This window comes from Silurus aristotelis, assembly GCF_946808225.1.
Source record: "Silurus aristotelis genome assembly, chromosome: 5".
Lineage (NCBI taxonomy): Eukaryota > Metazoa > Chordata > Actinopteri > Siluriformes > Siluridae > Silurus > Silurus aristotelis.
Window position 1 is genome coordinate 8932868 of NC_139578.1, and position 16154 is coordinate 8949021.

The 16154-nt window shown below is 40.1% G+C and overlaps 1 protein-coding gene across 2 annotated transcripts in view; it reads right to left on the minus strand.

The window, feature by feature from the left end:
- Nucleotides 1–714: 714 nt before the first annotated feature.
- yes1 (YES proto-oncogene 1, Src family tyrosine kinase) overlaps nt 715–16154 on the minus strand; it is a 31618-nt gene continuing 16178 nt past the window's right edge. The window contains exons 3-13 of one of the 2 annotated variants that reach the window (XR_014533689.1): nt 13751–13850; nt 13266–13364; nt 11859–11962; nt 11571–11720; nt 10651–10806; nt 9123–9302; nt 8475–8551; nt 7555–7708; nt 6152–6283; nt 2880–3191; nt 715–2824 (exon numbers count right to left, since the gene is read on the minus strand). Coding sequence is in view for 1 of the 2 variants with exons in the window: in XM_083541775.1 (XP_083397901.1) it covers nt 2983–3191; nt 6152–6283; nt 7555–7708; nt 8475–8551; nt 9123–9302; nt 10651–10806; nt 11571–11720; nt 11859–11962; nt 13266–13364; nt 13751–13850 (1361 nt within the window). In the remaining variant the exon portion in view is untranslated. Of the gene's footprint in view, nt 3192–6151; nt 6284–7554; nt 7709–8474; nt 8552–9122; nt 9303–10650; nt 10807–11570; nt 11721–11858; nt 11963–13265; nt 13365–13750; nt 13851–16154 lie in introns of both variants that reach the window. The other variant, XM_083541775.1, reaches the window with a different exon arrangement.

Consider the following 16154-nt stretch of genomic DNA (forward strand, 5'->3'; position numbering starts at 1 on the left):
ACTTTATCTTGAGGGAAAAAAATTTAGTCAGTACTTCAACTTTTACGAGTCTCATTTTCCCCAAATCAGAAACTTTCATTTAATAGTATTTGCTGGGAGAATATGAATAACCTGCTTTGTCGTGTTGTTTACAGAAGTACAACTAATTTTTTTATGTTAAGCAGACAAAAATGCACAATGTGTTGCACTGTTCACTATACAGATATAAACAGGAGCATTTAATTAAAGATTTTTAAAATATTCTGATATTTTAAAGAAACCCAAATTAACAAATCAATTAACAAGGTGTCGGTTGCTAATGAGTTTCAGTCGAGGTATTTACCAAAACATATACACTTGTAGAAATTATATCAGCAAAAATTGTAGAACTATAGGCATTCTTTATTTCTTACAATACAATAATGTGCAAAGGATTAACTGCACCGTCCAGGGATTTAAGAAAGTGGAAAAAACCATACCCCTACCCTATTGTAGCAGTCATTTTGAGTAAATTAATTATTAATTTCTTGGTTTATAATGAACAAATGCATAAATTCTTTCAAAATCTGGAGCGTAATAAATTAAAATCATCAAGGGCTTCATTAGAGCAAACCGAGGCAATGCATTATTGCATAATACAAGCAGAATTTGTGTCAATCACTTTAAATGAATGTTTCTTTGCAGCATCCACTTTTGAGGGCGGTCGTGTGCACAAAGTCAGAGACGAGTCAAAAGCATTACGTACAACTTTATTTTTTTTACTGTACAAATTATTCAGGTTAGTAATTTGTTGCCACCATGATGGTACACACCACCTCCATTCTCTGCTTTAAACCGTTCAAGCCAAAGCATATCGGTTCTCTTTTGTCAAAAGTCTCTGTGAAAGAACAAAAGAGATCCATCAAACCGGTCCATAGCCCTTTGAAAAACACACAGATTCCTGGGAAAAGGGAGGGGAGGAGGCTTTCGTTCTTATGACAAAACCTCTTGAGACCGAAAAACAAAAGGATAATGGCACAGAAGAACAAAAGGTAAGACCTCTTTACTCACTCAATGCTAGTGTTCGATTCACATGAAGTGCATTTAAACCTACGTCAAAGAACCACGAAACAACTCCATACAGCATTACTCTGTCAAATCTGTTACTGAGGTAATGGATTGTTAAGATGAGACCAGTTTTATTTGTTGAAAACACACAATATTTTTTTTATTATTATTATTTCATCAAACTGATGGTTTGAAATGAGAAAATCCTACTCCAAGTGTTGAAGTAACATTGTAAAAAAATCTCTGTTCTGTTGTGAAGGCAAGTGCGGCAGCATCCATAATCTCTTTCCATTATAATTGTAAATATAGCCTTCTGGGGTGGGTGGGCTGGGGGGTTACAGTAAGTGATACAGCAGCCACAAAACATCAGGGACATGACAAACAGATGTGGGGGAGTCAAAAAATGTATCTCAACGATACAAATGCAAAAAACTCTGTTCCAATATGAAATGTAGGGCTTTTACTTCTCCGTAAAATGAACTTTGCTGTTGTCATGGCACAAACCCCCCCCCCAAAAAAAACAAAGATCCTCCTTCAACACGTATCAAGCTGAAGAGCTAATTGGGTTTGAAATGGCATTCTGAAGGCTGCTGTAATAATGAAATGCAATAAAAAAAAATAAAATCAGGTGAACTAATCAGATTCCAGACCACCACGAACCACCTGAAAAGCATCGACGAGTCTCCGAAACGGTACTGAACGTCGCTTTTGATGGAGAGCTGTACAGAGGCTTGTCTAACACCTCGCTCAAAAACCTCTCGTAGGTCTTCAACCGAGCTGAGAACGTGAGTGCGCGAAGGCTGCGCCATTATTTCCATCCTCGTTAAATTATTCAGAGAGTCTCATGCCCTGTGAATCCTGAAAAAGACCATCCCTATACGGATAAAAATGATTCCTCATAGGATAAAAGGTCTTTGTACTGATTTGTGGCGAATCAGAATCATAACACTGCTATAATCGTTCCCATTTTTGTGCAGATTTGAAATTCGGGGCTGCGCTGTTTTACTTGCGAGTCATGAAAAGATGTCCGTTATAAAATTCGTGGTCGGAATACATGTCGATCAAGCTCGGTGTAGTGTCACGGTTCTAAAATGCATACTCGGTTAAAACAATGAAAGGTTTAGTACGCATATCATGTAAACAAATGATATGCAGGTTTTCCCAGAACTGGCACTTGGCTGTTGTATTGTATTGGTTAGTGCACTATTGAAATTGTTTTTTTTTTTTTTTTTTTTGGCTGGTTTCAAGAGAATCTTACAAATATAAATCATGATGGATGAAGTCATAACAGACTATTTAAAAAAAAAAAATCATTTGTTCATAAAAATCTTCCCCATTGCTATTTTTTTTTTTACTTACAAGGTCAATCTCTTTCTTTGCCCATCCATACACTCTACTCATACATTCATAATGGCATATACCCCACCCCCTCCATTATCTCTCGCCATCTCTCTCTCTCAGCATCACCAACAGTCTTAAACGATACCATCGGATTTCAACCACAGTTATTGGTCACTTTTTTTTTTTTTTTTAACAAACTATTGAAATTAATGAAGAAAAAAAAAAAGGAAATGAAACGTAAAGTAAAAATCATGATGATGACAACGAAAAGAAATCAATTCTTAATTTTAAAACGGTCAGAAAAAAATGTGTGGAAACTAAAAACAAGGAAGAAGAAAAAAAGAAAACAGAAAAAACATTTACGCAATCAGCACTACGGTCCTTTCTCTGTCTGCAGCACATCTCTGGTCCAAACAGACATGCTTGCTTCCCTACCGAACTTCACCTCAGAAATCATCTTGAACTCGACAGACGGTTAATGGGGGAAAAAAAAAAACCCAAAAAGGTGTTACTGCACATACAACGAAATAAAGAGAGATGTCGGAGGAATGGGAAGTGTGCACGGATGGTATCGGGGAGGAAGCAGCAAGCTGGTTTGGGACCAGGCAGACGGCTCTACAGGTTGTCGCCCGGCTGGTACTGCGGCTCGGTGGCAGTGAAGTAGTCCTCCAAGAAAGACTGGATGTACTCGAAAGTGGGTCGCTCATCTGGGTCTTTCTTCCAGCACAGACGCATCATCTCATGCAGCGACTCAGGGCAGCCTTGAGGACATGGCATCCGGTATCCCCTCTCTACCTGCTCCAGAACCTCCCTGTTCACCATGCCTATGAGAAGACGAGCACAACAGTGATGAACATCCATGTTGAAACATGTGTCCGGCGCACGATCGATATGCGGTCGGCTCCAGAATGACTGGATCCTTGGTAAAGAGTCAAAAGGGTTTGTGATTCATGCGCTTGATCTAACCTTTAACTGAAGCATTTAAGAACAACGTAACAAAGTAACTGTGATCAGAGAAGAGTGCGTCAGATAAGAGTTGTCATTTGTATCGTTAGGAGTCCTTTTTAACAGATATTGTTATGTAAACTGTATATATAAAATGTAAGGATATTGAGAATGTACTACAACTGTAAATAAGATCTGCGGATAATACAGGGAGAACAGCGATTTGGAATTCGGGAGCTGAGAGAGAGAGAGAGAGAGATAGAGAGAGATAGAGAGATAGAGAGATAGAGAGATAGTTGGATAGATAGATAGATACGAGATGCACTGTTTGATCCTCTGTGGTTAATGTACGAGTTTTACCAATAATCTGTGACCACCATTTTATATGTAGATTGATTTCTCAAGCGCATTCTTTCAGCATCACCTTCCGTGAAATTATGATTTGCTGTCTGTGTGAACCAAAGAAATATCTGTACCATATTGAATTGCATAGCATCGTATTGCATCGGGTTGAATCTAATCGAAATCTGATCGGACTGCTTCATATGTATCTTCAAAGGTATTGTATTGTTGACTGTGCAACGGGACGCGAATCGCATCGGCCTCAGTAATTGAGATGCGGTCCCTCTTATCGCCACAAAACTTAGGTCATCCACGACTTCCTTTAGGTCATCCACGATTCCCTTTCACAGGTATATAGTTGAGCTCACCACCCAATCAACAATATAAATAAGTTATTTTATATATATATATAAATAAATAAAAAAAAGAGATTGACTTTATTAAAGCAGGCAGCAACTATAAAAACCTGAACATGTCCATATACAAAGTGTGGGCAATAATTAATAGCTTTAATTGTTTTTTTTTATCAACATTTCTGGATGAGGACAAGTGTATTGATCCTTCACAAACAATGAAATCAGCTCCTAAAAAGAGTCCATGAAGACAAGGTTTGTCGTGGGCGTTACTAAAAAACCTGAGCGGCCCCGACATCAACCCCAGTGAATACCTTTCGGAGGAACCGCGGAGCAAACTATGAAACAGGCCTACATCCTAGGGAGTCTCAGACCTCAGTAATGCTCTTGAAACTGAATGAGCATGCTCAATGGAAAGCTTCAAAAGAGTACCAACTTATTCTTAAGAGGCCAAGGTTTTGGAAAAAGGGGTGCCAATATATCTGGAGCTTACTGTACACTTTGAGCTTACATATTTTAATAGAAGACAGGCCAATCATTACACAGCTGACAACATATTACCAGTAGCCCGTTAGCACCATCTACTTTAATCAATAACTCCTACATAATTTACTCTAAGTGGATGTTTAATAAGCTGATCTCTGCAGCAGGCACACTTCAGTGTGTTTTACATGTGCTGTCTAAGTGCCTGCTTGAAACCACCTAATGAGAGCTTTGCATTAGTTTAAGTGATCATTATGGTTTTTTTCATTCTGCTTCCGGACCGGCTTCATCTCGTGATGAAGGCTGCTGTCTAATATCTGACGCATGCCGCTCTTGATCGCTGATGCGCAGCAGCTAATGTTGAGCTAAACCCGTCAAGAGCTGTCTAATGTGGAAGTTTAAATCCTTCACTGTGCATTACTGAGTACATGAATACGCACGGATTCAAGACATGAACAAGGAGTTCATCAATTATGTAGAAGCTCTAATGACGCTCAACTGATGGGAGCAGAAGGAATGTGCGGGCGGAAAAAGAGGGGGATTTGTAGTCAAGCCTTGATGCTGTCTGTTTTTCCTGCAAATTCAGAATTTGCACATATGAAAAAACAAATGGAATGAAGTAGAAAAAAAATTTCCATCATATAAGTTAATAGCACTCAGAGTTGGGGAGATGCTTGACAGATGCTGAAATAAAAAATATCCATCAATCCCAGGACTCATTCACAATATATATTTATAGACGTTATAGTTTAGTTGTGTACAGTAATGATTTTCTATCGCAACACCTGGAAACGAATGGGTTCGCCAGGGTCATCTATGGCTTGCTGATTCGGGTTTCGAATATAAATCTACAACAATCTACATAAAAAGTGCTTTTCGAAAAAAACAACTGGGATTTCATAGTGGTGCAATAAAAAAACAAACAAAAAAGCATTCTGTTTATTATTATGGAAATTCCACAGTCATCCATAGCAAGAGACCAAGAGGGCAATACTGAGCGATGGCACCACCCTTGCCACTCAATCACAAAAATATTATCGGTGAGCTCATACATGTGAAAGCGGAATGTGTTGTGGGATGCAGCATATGCAGCAGTTATCTGTCAGGTATCTGTCGACTGAGCAAATTAAGCAGTAATTGTATTCATTTACACAATCAATCAAACAGAACCAAAAGAAAGAGAAAGATGAATAACCCGGTTACTGAAGTAGCGAGAAGGATGTGGTGAAAGCAGCGGGAGAGTTTCAGGCCTGGCCAACACAGATGGCAATAAATAAGAACTGGTGCCCAGTCAGGTTTTTATTCTTGTTTTATCCAGATGGCAGTCTATGATCAGTCAGCACAAAACCGCCATGATCCAGCAGGTGGCGCTCGGGAGCGCAATAAATTTGCAACAGGCCTACTCAGCTCGTGTCCTTGATCAGGTATGACAGACAGCCTGTATTGAGCTGGATGCTAGCAAAGGTGTTAATTAAAGTTGGGACACATTTCTATAGAAGCTGTCCTGTAGAGCAGGATGAAAAGAATTTAACTAAGCAGCTTAATGTGGTGGAACTAAAAAGCTCTAAATTTGGTCTGGATTCTGTACTGTGAAAAGTAAGGCAAGAGGCGATGAGGTTGGTTTTATACTTGTATATATGCGAGTGTGTGGTATAGCTCACCTGGGTATGGCACTCTGCCCTTGGTGACAAGCTCGGTCAGCAGGATACCGAAAGACCACACATCCGATTTGATGGTGAAGCGGCCATAGAGCGCTGCCTCGGGTGCTGTCCATTTAATGGGGAACTTGGCCCCTAGAGGAACACAGAGTTAGGGGTCAGTTTTATTGGTCAATTTAAATATCAATTTAGTGATCATACAATTTAACCTGTAAAAAAAAAAAAAAAAAAAAGAATTATTTCCTAATAAGGTAATACACAATATTGTAAAACCATGTACTATGAACATGACTACAAACCATCTAAATGAACGTATTCGCAAAACACAGTCCTTCACCTGTCCCGAGGGAAGCCGCTTGGCTATAATGACTCCGAGTCTAGAGTTCAGAACTGAGCTGTTCTGTAATCAGACAGCATACCTGATCCTCACCAAGTCTGACTGTCTATATCGGATGGATCAGCTTCTATATGCGGTTGCCTAATCCAAGGATCCTCAGACTTGCATCCATTGTACAGATTTTTTTAATGAACAAAACCTTATAGTTCTAAGAACAGCACAACAAACGAGTATCCACAATAAGATGTTCCATGGTGTTTCTTTACCTAATAAAATGACTTTAATACATGGTAGATTTCTCTACTTAACTGGCAGCTCAGCGTAATATAAAAAGTAAAAAAATATAAACACTTTCAAGAGGGAAGTGTCTTGTACTTGTTCATTTTTAAATGACTTCACACTTCAGCCACAGGCAGTCCCTATGATAGCTGTTACTTAACAGGTGCAGTCCAGAATGGAGGAAGGAAAAAAAAAATTATAGCTTTAATCAGTCTATTAGTTTCTTCCAGCAGGGGGCATTTGGAGACACAGTGAAACAGTGAAAGAACGTTTCTTCAACTGCAGACAATAATTTCTAGTGATACTGAAAGATTATAAAAGCCTGGCTTTCGCTTGCTAATACATCTCTATAAAAACACTAATCAAATAAATTTATACATGTATGTAATTGTTAGGCTGCCAGAATCTCTTATAAACCAGGGTTTGGGCAGGTTTCAATTCAAAATTATGACTTTAAGACCATTAAGAATGAAATTGATGATGACATCAAAAAACCACACACAAATACGTTGTTAGCAACTGGCCTTAATCAGACCCTAAATAAATTTTTTAAGCCAAGTATCGTTAAACTTGCACTACATCATAGCTGGGGGGGAAAAAAATCCGTTTGACGACTGTGGTACAATTGAAGAGAGATTTGCCCCCCCCAAAAAAAAACAAAGCTGATTGGCTGCTGCGTGTTGGTCTCATTTTGTAGTCGTAAAACATTTTTTTTTTTTATACTTCATACTTTTTTTATACTTTAATAATAATAATAATAATAAAGGATTTTAAGCAACCACACACAGACCTTGTCTTGCAGTGTATTCGTTATCCTCAATCAGCCTGGCCAGGCCAAAATCGGCAATCTTGCAAACCAGGTTTTCTCCCACTAGGATGTTGGCTGCCCGCAGGTCTCTGTGGATGTAATTCATCCTCTCGATGAAGGCCATGCCATCAGCAATCTGTAAAAAAAATAAATTACACAATAAAGATTCCGTGGAGGAAAAGAGGGAAGCATTAAGGAAAACACCTTTCAGCAATTGGAGTTAAGGACATTAACAGGTTAATTCAATGACCTCTGTTAGGACTATTGTCGAATCCAAAAGTAGTTCAGCTCATTAGGAAACCTTATATAGCGACGCTACTTGCCATGTTAGAGTAAGGGTGAGGAAGAGGACAGAGGAAATGTTTGCCTGTCGGTGATGCATTGGGAATTTGGCGCTCATTTAAAGAGCTGTCCAAACAATTTTTGTTTATCCAGCAAAAGCTCCTTTCCGTGGCAGAGACAAGATACGGCGCTGGAAGGCTTAATTAAGCCAGTATGGTGGTGGCAGCAGCTTGAAGAGCAGTGAGAAATAGACAGAGAAGTGAGAGGAGGATGGAGGGGAATATGCTGGTTTAAGACAAATCTGTGCTGGCACATTAGAGCGAAGTGGTCCCTCGGGAGAGGAGGTTAAGTGTTCCGAGCGTTAAGTGGAAATGAGGATGAAGGTATGGGCAGGACCTGAAGATGGCGAAATGCCACGCCGCATTAAACAGTTGTGACAGGCAGACAGGGAAAAGAAACTTCTGCCAGACATTCCTCAGAGCTAAACTAGACAGCTGACTATTGACATGAGCAGCAGTAAACAGCTGGCTCTATATACGACATGACAGGTCTGAAAATTTTAAACGAATAGAGCAAAGAAACTAAAGGCAAGAGGAACTGTGCGAGTGATCTACTCTTACCTGTGCTGCCATGTCCACTAGCTGGGGAAGTTTGAGATATTTGCCATCGCCTTCCTTCAGGAAATCCAGCAAACTCCCTGAAAGAGAAACACATCTATTGCATCACTGGTTTACATATTTGCAAAACCGATAGTCGTGCGAAAATGGAAGTACACCCTCTTAGAATTCTATGCATTTGGGCATCAGGACATAAAAAAAAATAAAAAATCATCTGGTCCTCATCCCATCTTAAAATGAGGTAAATACAACCTCAGATAAGCAGCACAAGACATGGTACACAGCACACCTACACTGCTTCTATACAATTTTATAGGCTAAGTAGCAGGTATGTGCTGCTAATGAAATGCTCTTGATTGAATAGTTATTAGCAAGTGTGGCCAGATCTATGATGGTCAATGTTCAATGCGCACTTGCCAGTGATCAGCTTCAGAAAAAAAACTTGTTATTGCTATTGCTAGAGTGAATGCAGAATTAAGGACATAATAATGGTTACCTATTCACTCACCCACACAGAGAGCGATATTTATTATGCAGTGCGCAGACTGCCGTGTAATGATCCCTGCCAAAGTCTAGACGGCTACACCTGCGCATTAAAATTCACATACGGTATTAATACTAATTATAGTGCCCCGTTCCTGCGTATATTACCTTTGCCCATGTACTCGGTCACTATGTAAATGGGTTCCTCAGACACGACGGCATACAGAGGCACAAGCTTGTCATGCCTGAGCTTCTTCATGATCTGTGCTTCCTGAAGGAAGGCCTCTGGGGACATGGTGCCGGGTTTCAGCGTCTTAATCGCCACCTTAGTAGTACCATTCCAAGTGCCTAAACCAGGGAAAGAGAGAAAGAGAGAACATTGGTAGTCTTATTTGCATGCCTTATGAATTTGAAATATAATTTATCAAATCAATCCAGTCGTGTATTACTTTCATACATCAGCTCACTCTGTTGCATTATATTCCTTATATATTAAAGTCACAATGTGTCTACATAAAAAAATCATGTTTTCAATTAAAATGCAACATATAAACCCAGTAATCACAACCTTTTGAATGATCTGTTCAACGTGCCAGGACCACAAAGGTGGGGGTGGAAAATTCCCCTATAACAACAGATACGTTACGATGAGCACAAACTTCCTCTGAAACTCTTAGGCAGGTTTGAACCTGATCAAAAATTCTTCTTAAGAATTCCTGGGATTGCATAATCTTTATGCGCCATGCTAGGACTTGCTGCAGCGTAGACTCCGAGAGTGGCGATGAAAGAGGGTGTTTACTATATCACACTCCTCAGCCATGGTGCGCCTCCAACGGTTTATTAAAAACAGTGTTAAGCTCGGGATGTGTAGTTTAAATGGATGGCGAGTGAGGCTGTAATGTTTGTGTGGATTATCGAGGGCTATTTGAAGTAGACCAGGGGAGTCCAATGTCCAGTTCTAGGGCCAAATGCGACCCATTGACATGTTAAGTGGCCAACACTTTCTCTTTTAGCTTGTATCATAATTGGCCTATTGGTTAACGGTGAACTTTTCCCCTCACATTGTGTTAATAAATTTGGCTAAACAGCAAAAGGCTTTCTTTTCTTTTCAACTGCACATGCAAATTCATTTACAGAACAACGGTGAGATGGGGGGGGGGGATTTCAAAAGAGCTAAACAACAAAAAAAAAAAAAAAAAAAAAAAAGAAATTCTAAATAAGGTCTTACTGATTGTCTTAGAAAAATGTTTGGGAACCCCTAAAGTACAGAAGTCTGACATTCTCAAATATATTAGTGGTAAAATGGACCATAGCACTTTTATAATCTAATCCCCGTTATGCCACAATGTAAATCCTTCCAACATCTCGCATTACAAAGCCATTCAAACATGTAGTTATTTTATGCTGGGTGCAAAAAAAGTACAATAGAAGGTTATTTCAATATTAAATGAGAACTGCCAGCAGTTCCAAATGCATGAAGGAATGAAAAGAACAATGAGCACTATGAATATTCATGAGATCAGCCCTCCGTGGCCCTTCGTTGACGTCCTACAGCAATAGGATGGGCAAAACTTTTTGTTCTAGAACATGAATGGGGATTGTAAAAGCAGCACGACTCATTATGCGCTCAAAAGCACAACTGTTTAAATCCTGATCACTAGGAAAGACTGCAAAGAACCCAGTCGTTAACTCTTACCCATCCAGACCTCTCCGAAGCAACCTTGGCCCAGTTTGAGTTCCAGGCGAAGTGATTCACGCGGGATCTCCCAAGCATCTTTAGCCAGGCCCTGAGTTTGGGGCTTCACGGTCGGACAGACTGCAGTGAGCCTGTAACAGAGTCCGTCTGAATGCTCTAAACACAAAAATCGAAGGGAGAGTTAGGATAAAGTAGAAAGTGTACGCAGATGGCTAAAATAAGTGGAATTTGTACTATGTGCCTTGTGCAAAGTTTCACTATTCACTATTTTAAATGAGAGGGAGGTTTTAACTAGTGATGCACCGATCATTATTTTTCATGGCCGATTCCGATACCGTTTTTTTGTCCGATTCCGAAAAAGTTTTATTTATTTATTTTTTAAATCGAGCAACAAACAAGAAAGAATGTCCGTTTTGTTTCTCATGCAACACGTGAGAAGCTCAGATGAACAAACGCTCATTGTCTACACTTGTGCATGGCTGCCCGAATTCCGAATCATTTCCGAATTTTCTTCCGATATCCCATCGTGCACCGCCAACAGTGAGATCGCGCTGCGTGGGATGAACTTTGACATGTCTGATCAAGTTTGTTGTGCCGAACATCTTCGCTGTCGTCTAACTTGTCCTTCACAGACATTGCAGTTTGCATTCTTCACGTCCTGCGCACAGATTAGGAAATACTTCCACACAAACTTTCTGCTGCACTTCCAGAAAAATTTTAAATAAATAAAACAGCCGGTTGCAGATTTATAATGCAACCGGTTCCGATTTATGGCCGGTCAACCGGCGCATCCCTAGTTTTACACCCCCCCCCCACCCTCGTACACAACAGAGTAAGGATAATCTGTTACATATAATATACACAAAGCATAAATATACTAGCTTTAGTTTCATGTTTCATATACTGCTGATTTTCCATGCCTGTGTAATGTTTGACCAGTTTCTGCAGTGTCTCAAACTGGGCCCTTGTAGTGATGTAGTAGCCGCCGTTATCAAGCTTGCGGATTTTGTAGTGCTTCACATTGTCGCCCTTCATGTCATCCCAGTCACGTATGGAAAGAGAGTAGGCTCCTGGCAGGAAGAGAGAATTCACATGCATTTGTTCCACGCAAAACAACTTTGCACCACGCCCTATGCTAACACCACTCCGCTGTATACATATACACGGTCGTGTATGGAAGTCAAACATCAGCACAGGCGGAGACTCACCTTTCGTTGTCTCGCTCTCCCTGACCAAGAACGTTCCTCGCTGGTTTCCAGGAACCAGTAAGAGTCGCTCAGCATCTTTGCGTCCCATTTTCCCAAAGTACCATCTGTTAAAAAAAAAATAAAAAAACAAAGAAAAGAACCTACTATTACAGACTGACTGCAGTGTAGAAATTTGGGGAGCTTATAGAACAGTGCATGTGCAATGTTCTTTTTAGATAGAAGGTACGGTCTCTAGGCTTCCTCTCTTCCAAACCAACCATATACGTTCAGTTTTATTCTAATTGTACCGTAACATTTAAGATGCGGATATTGAACTTGCGAATGTTTCTCACTGTAGAATAAACTTTCTTTCAGCTTCTTTCATTAGGGGTCGCCACAGCGGATCAGCCGCATGTTTGATTTGGCACATGTTTTTACGCTGGATGCCCTTCCTAACGCAACCCTCCCCATTTATCCGAGCTTGGGCCCGGCACTAAGGATTGTGCAACCCTAATGGCTGGGGTTGGTTCCCTGACCAGGGATCGAACCCAAGCCGCAGCGATGAGAGCGCCGCATCCTAACCACTAGACCACCAGGGAACCTTTTCTCACTGTAGAATGCTGTACTTTAAATCCTTGGAAAATGACCTTATAACCCTTCCCAGATTGATTGAGGGATAGTATACTTAATCATTGTGTCCTTATGAACCAGCATCAGAAAGTATTTATTAATTGAGACTTCAAAGCACTTTCGTAAGCCATGCTTCCAGATGCCGCAAATGTAAACGAGATCAAAGTTACACCTGGTAAAACGGCCAAAAAATTTGTAAAAAATTTATGAAATTACAAGCAGTGGTCGTGATTTATCAGGTTCTATACTTCCACAAGGCATCCTAAACTACTGTTAGGATGCCTTGTGGTCGTACAGAAGTATGAACATAGCATGGATAAATACAAATAAAAAATCACAATTGCCATGAAATCTTTTTGTTTTGGTTATTCCCCCTCCAAAGAGATGGGCTTGATGGTGTGATTATTTAACATGACCGCTATGGGCTCAAAATGAGTTGCACAAATAACCACTTTTAGAAATAAGAAAACTGAAGTTGCCTCTGGATTCGCTTATTACTCGGAGCTCGCCAGTGTTATGCTTTACTGTGCTTGGAAAAAGCTAAAGCGTCCATGATTTCTCTCCTACACTTTTTGCCATTTAGTGGGAGGACAGCACAGTGACAGTGAATTAATGCATCCAGTGGAAAAGCTTAATGTGAGAGAGGAAGCCCTTTTGTCATCTAGTCATATGTACTCAAGGGTCTTGCAAAAGCCTGGTTTAAATAAACTGCAGTGTAAGGCCGATCACACTCTTAATTACAGTGAGGGTAGAAGAGGCAGCTGAGGACACGAGAGCAGAAGGAGAGGAGTATCTTACTCTTCAGCCTGGATGGAGTCAGCGGGGGCCACATAATTGCTGGGAATGTAGCCCTTCTTGCCTGTGTTGATGGAACGAGCTTCCCACCAGTCTCCCTCTCTGTGAAAGTAAGCCAGCACATAAACAGCGTTAATATACATACCCAGACAGCCCTGCAATGTTAACAAGGTCTGCCTGGGCAGGATATCAGCATTAATGATATAATAATAAAAATAAAAAAAAAATCAAATGCTGTAAACTGGGTATTCAAGGCATTTAAATAAAACACCATGATCAGCAGAGTGGACTCGACAGATAGCTGAACAGACGGCCCATTAAAGACAAGTACTAACCCAGATATTCCTTTATACCAGACAATGACAGATTAAAAATAATAAATCCAAAATCCTGTTAAATTCAGTTTGGGCTACAGGATCATCTTTTAGACCAAAAACAAAAATCAATCAATAAAGCCCAAGTGACAGATAGGAGAGCAATGCACTCACGTGTTGTTGATGATCTGAAATCGATCGCCTTTTTTAAATGAGAGGTCATCAGATGTCCTGGCTTCATAGTCATATAAGGCCACAAAAAATGTCACACCACCTAAAATAAAAAAAAATTTAAAAAACGTCTTCAAAAGGCATACAAGTGAATATTACATAATGCAGGAAAAATCTCAGAATTAAAATGGCAAGGTTTGAATCTTTAACATACAGTTGAGTGAAGGATTACACATGAATTCAGCTAAAGGTATTCCCAGAGTTACGAAGGTTCCACTTACAATTTTTCTTCGACCTTACGATGACTATAGCGATATCACAAAAAAAAAAAAAAAAAAAAAAAAAAAAACAACGTCATTTTCATATGATATGTTGGGGCGCTTACTCTCGCCTGCGGAGTTCAGTTGTCTTGGTGTGAGTTTATATTTTTTCTGTATTTTTGGTGTTTTAAAGCCCAATTTTAGTTCTTGTCCGTCTCCTTTTTAGTGGCGATGACCGACACTAAAACGTAGCCCGCCGGGCTTCACGCTAGACTTGCGAACTGGTGCTCATGCCCTCACAGACGTGTGTGGTGTGTGTGTGTGTGGTGTGTGTGTGTGGTGTGTACAGAAATTTCCCCACTGTGGGACAAATAAAAGATATATCTTATCTTAAGAATGTCAATTAAGCTTGAGTTAAGGTTGAATCGGGCTGCTAGTTTCTTTCTTTCTTGGGAAATAAAACTAAGTTCATTAGAACATGTCAGAGGCAGGAACTAACGTAATTTTTCTGGACGTCAGTTTTCTGGGTTATAGTGGTATGGGTTAATATTGAGCTCCAATCGCAAAATGCACATAAAATGAAAAAGAAAAAACATCCACTTTAGGATTAGATACAAATACTTACATGTGAAACACCAACACAGGCATAGCAGCATTGCTTTGTACTCATGATATTAACCTACATTACATGATGTATGCAGTCATTGGCAATATCAGCCCATTAAGCTTTTACCATTTTACAGGGCAGAAGTCGCAAAACGTTTCCTGCGTCTCGTGATTAAACCTCAACCATGCAAACGTTTGAATCCAAGAAGTTTTTTTAAAATGTCTTTCAGCACTTTTATTTATGTTTTCACTAACTGACATAGAAAGACGGTCCTTTGTGTCTCTGACGTTCTCCCTCTCTCCAACGCTGGCACAACTGCAGCCTTTTTTTTTTGTTTTGTTACTAACAAGCGTGTCATCAGTGGAAGCGTTGGACAGAGATGAAGACTGTTAGAAAAAGTCTGATATTTTTCGTTTCGGCATGTTTTTTTCTAATGCGGATATTCGAGTTTTGCTTGAACTGGTTTTTTGCAGCTTTAACGCAAGCGTAGGCGTCGCACACGTCTCGGTTTATTACGTCATTAAAATTTTGATATGCCGTTTCTCACAGAACACGCACGTGAAAAGTCAAACGATGATTTTTGGTCGTAGTCTGGAGCCCTGTTTTAGCATAAATAACAGCTCCACAAAAACACCATGACCATTCCCCGCTGTTGAAAAAGCTGAGAAACATTTGGTCAATAGAAAAATCTACAACTATATCAAAAGACCCCCCTCTGCACCCTGTGGAGAATTTCAGCCTTAAAAACTGTAAATGGCACAACTAATCTGAGAATCTGCCTCGTCCTGCCTTGTTCTAGCCCACAAAAATGGTGATGAATGCGATCTATGAGAAGTTTGTAGATGTCAGACAAAGATTTAGTCATCAGCGCTTTCGTTTTGAGCACCGACATGACATGGCAACAAATATTTCACTGAAAAGTGCTGAAAAGAGACGAGCGGAATCAATAGGGCTATTCAGAGTCGCGCCTGAGGAAATAAAGAGATACTTACGGAGAACAAAAACACATTAGCATCGCTCTTCTATTCCACGCATACGACTGTAATCGAGCGCGACATATTAGTACAGGATTTGCGTCAGCCGAGAGCTTTGCGGAAAAATCTTGGTCTCTGTAAAATATACTTTTAAAATGCTGCTGCAACAGTAATAGTAACAGTAAAAAGTCCTACTTTTTGGAAAATCGATAGGAAATAAACAAGCATAAAGAACGTGTAAAGTGGATAGAAATGTGCTTGTCTCCTGTGTGTACACTTGACACTACCAACGGCATTAACAACTTGAAGGAATCAGGATTATTCACTCACTAGGCGTGTTTTCCTGCCTATTATTCGACATTCCTGTCCTTTATTGTGCCACAATAAATGTGCGATTCTCATTCTCTTTCACAAATCAGCGGTCCTACTCGCTTCCTAGAATTTTAACTAAGTCCCAGTGTAGTGCCATATAAAGCACAGACACAATGACACGCAACCCGGCCACTACTCGGTCTTTAAACTGGCAGCTGTTCTACACTGCGAGTTCACGGGACACACGACATGAC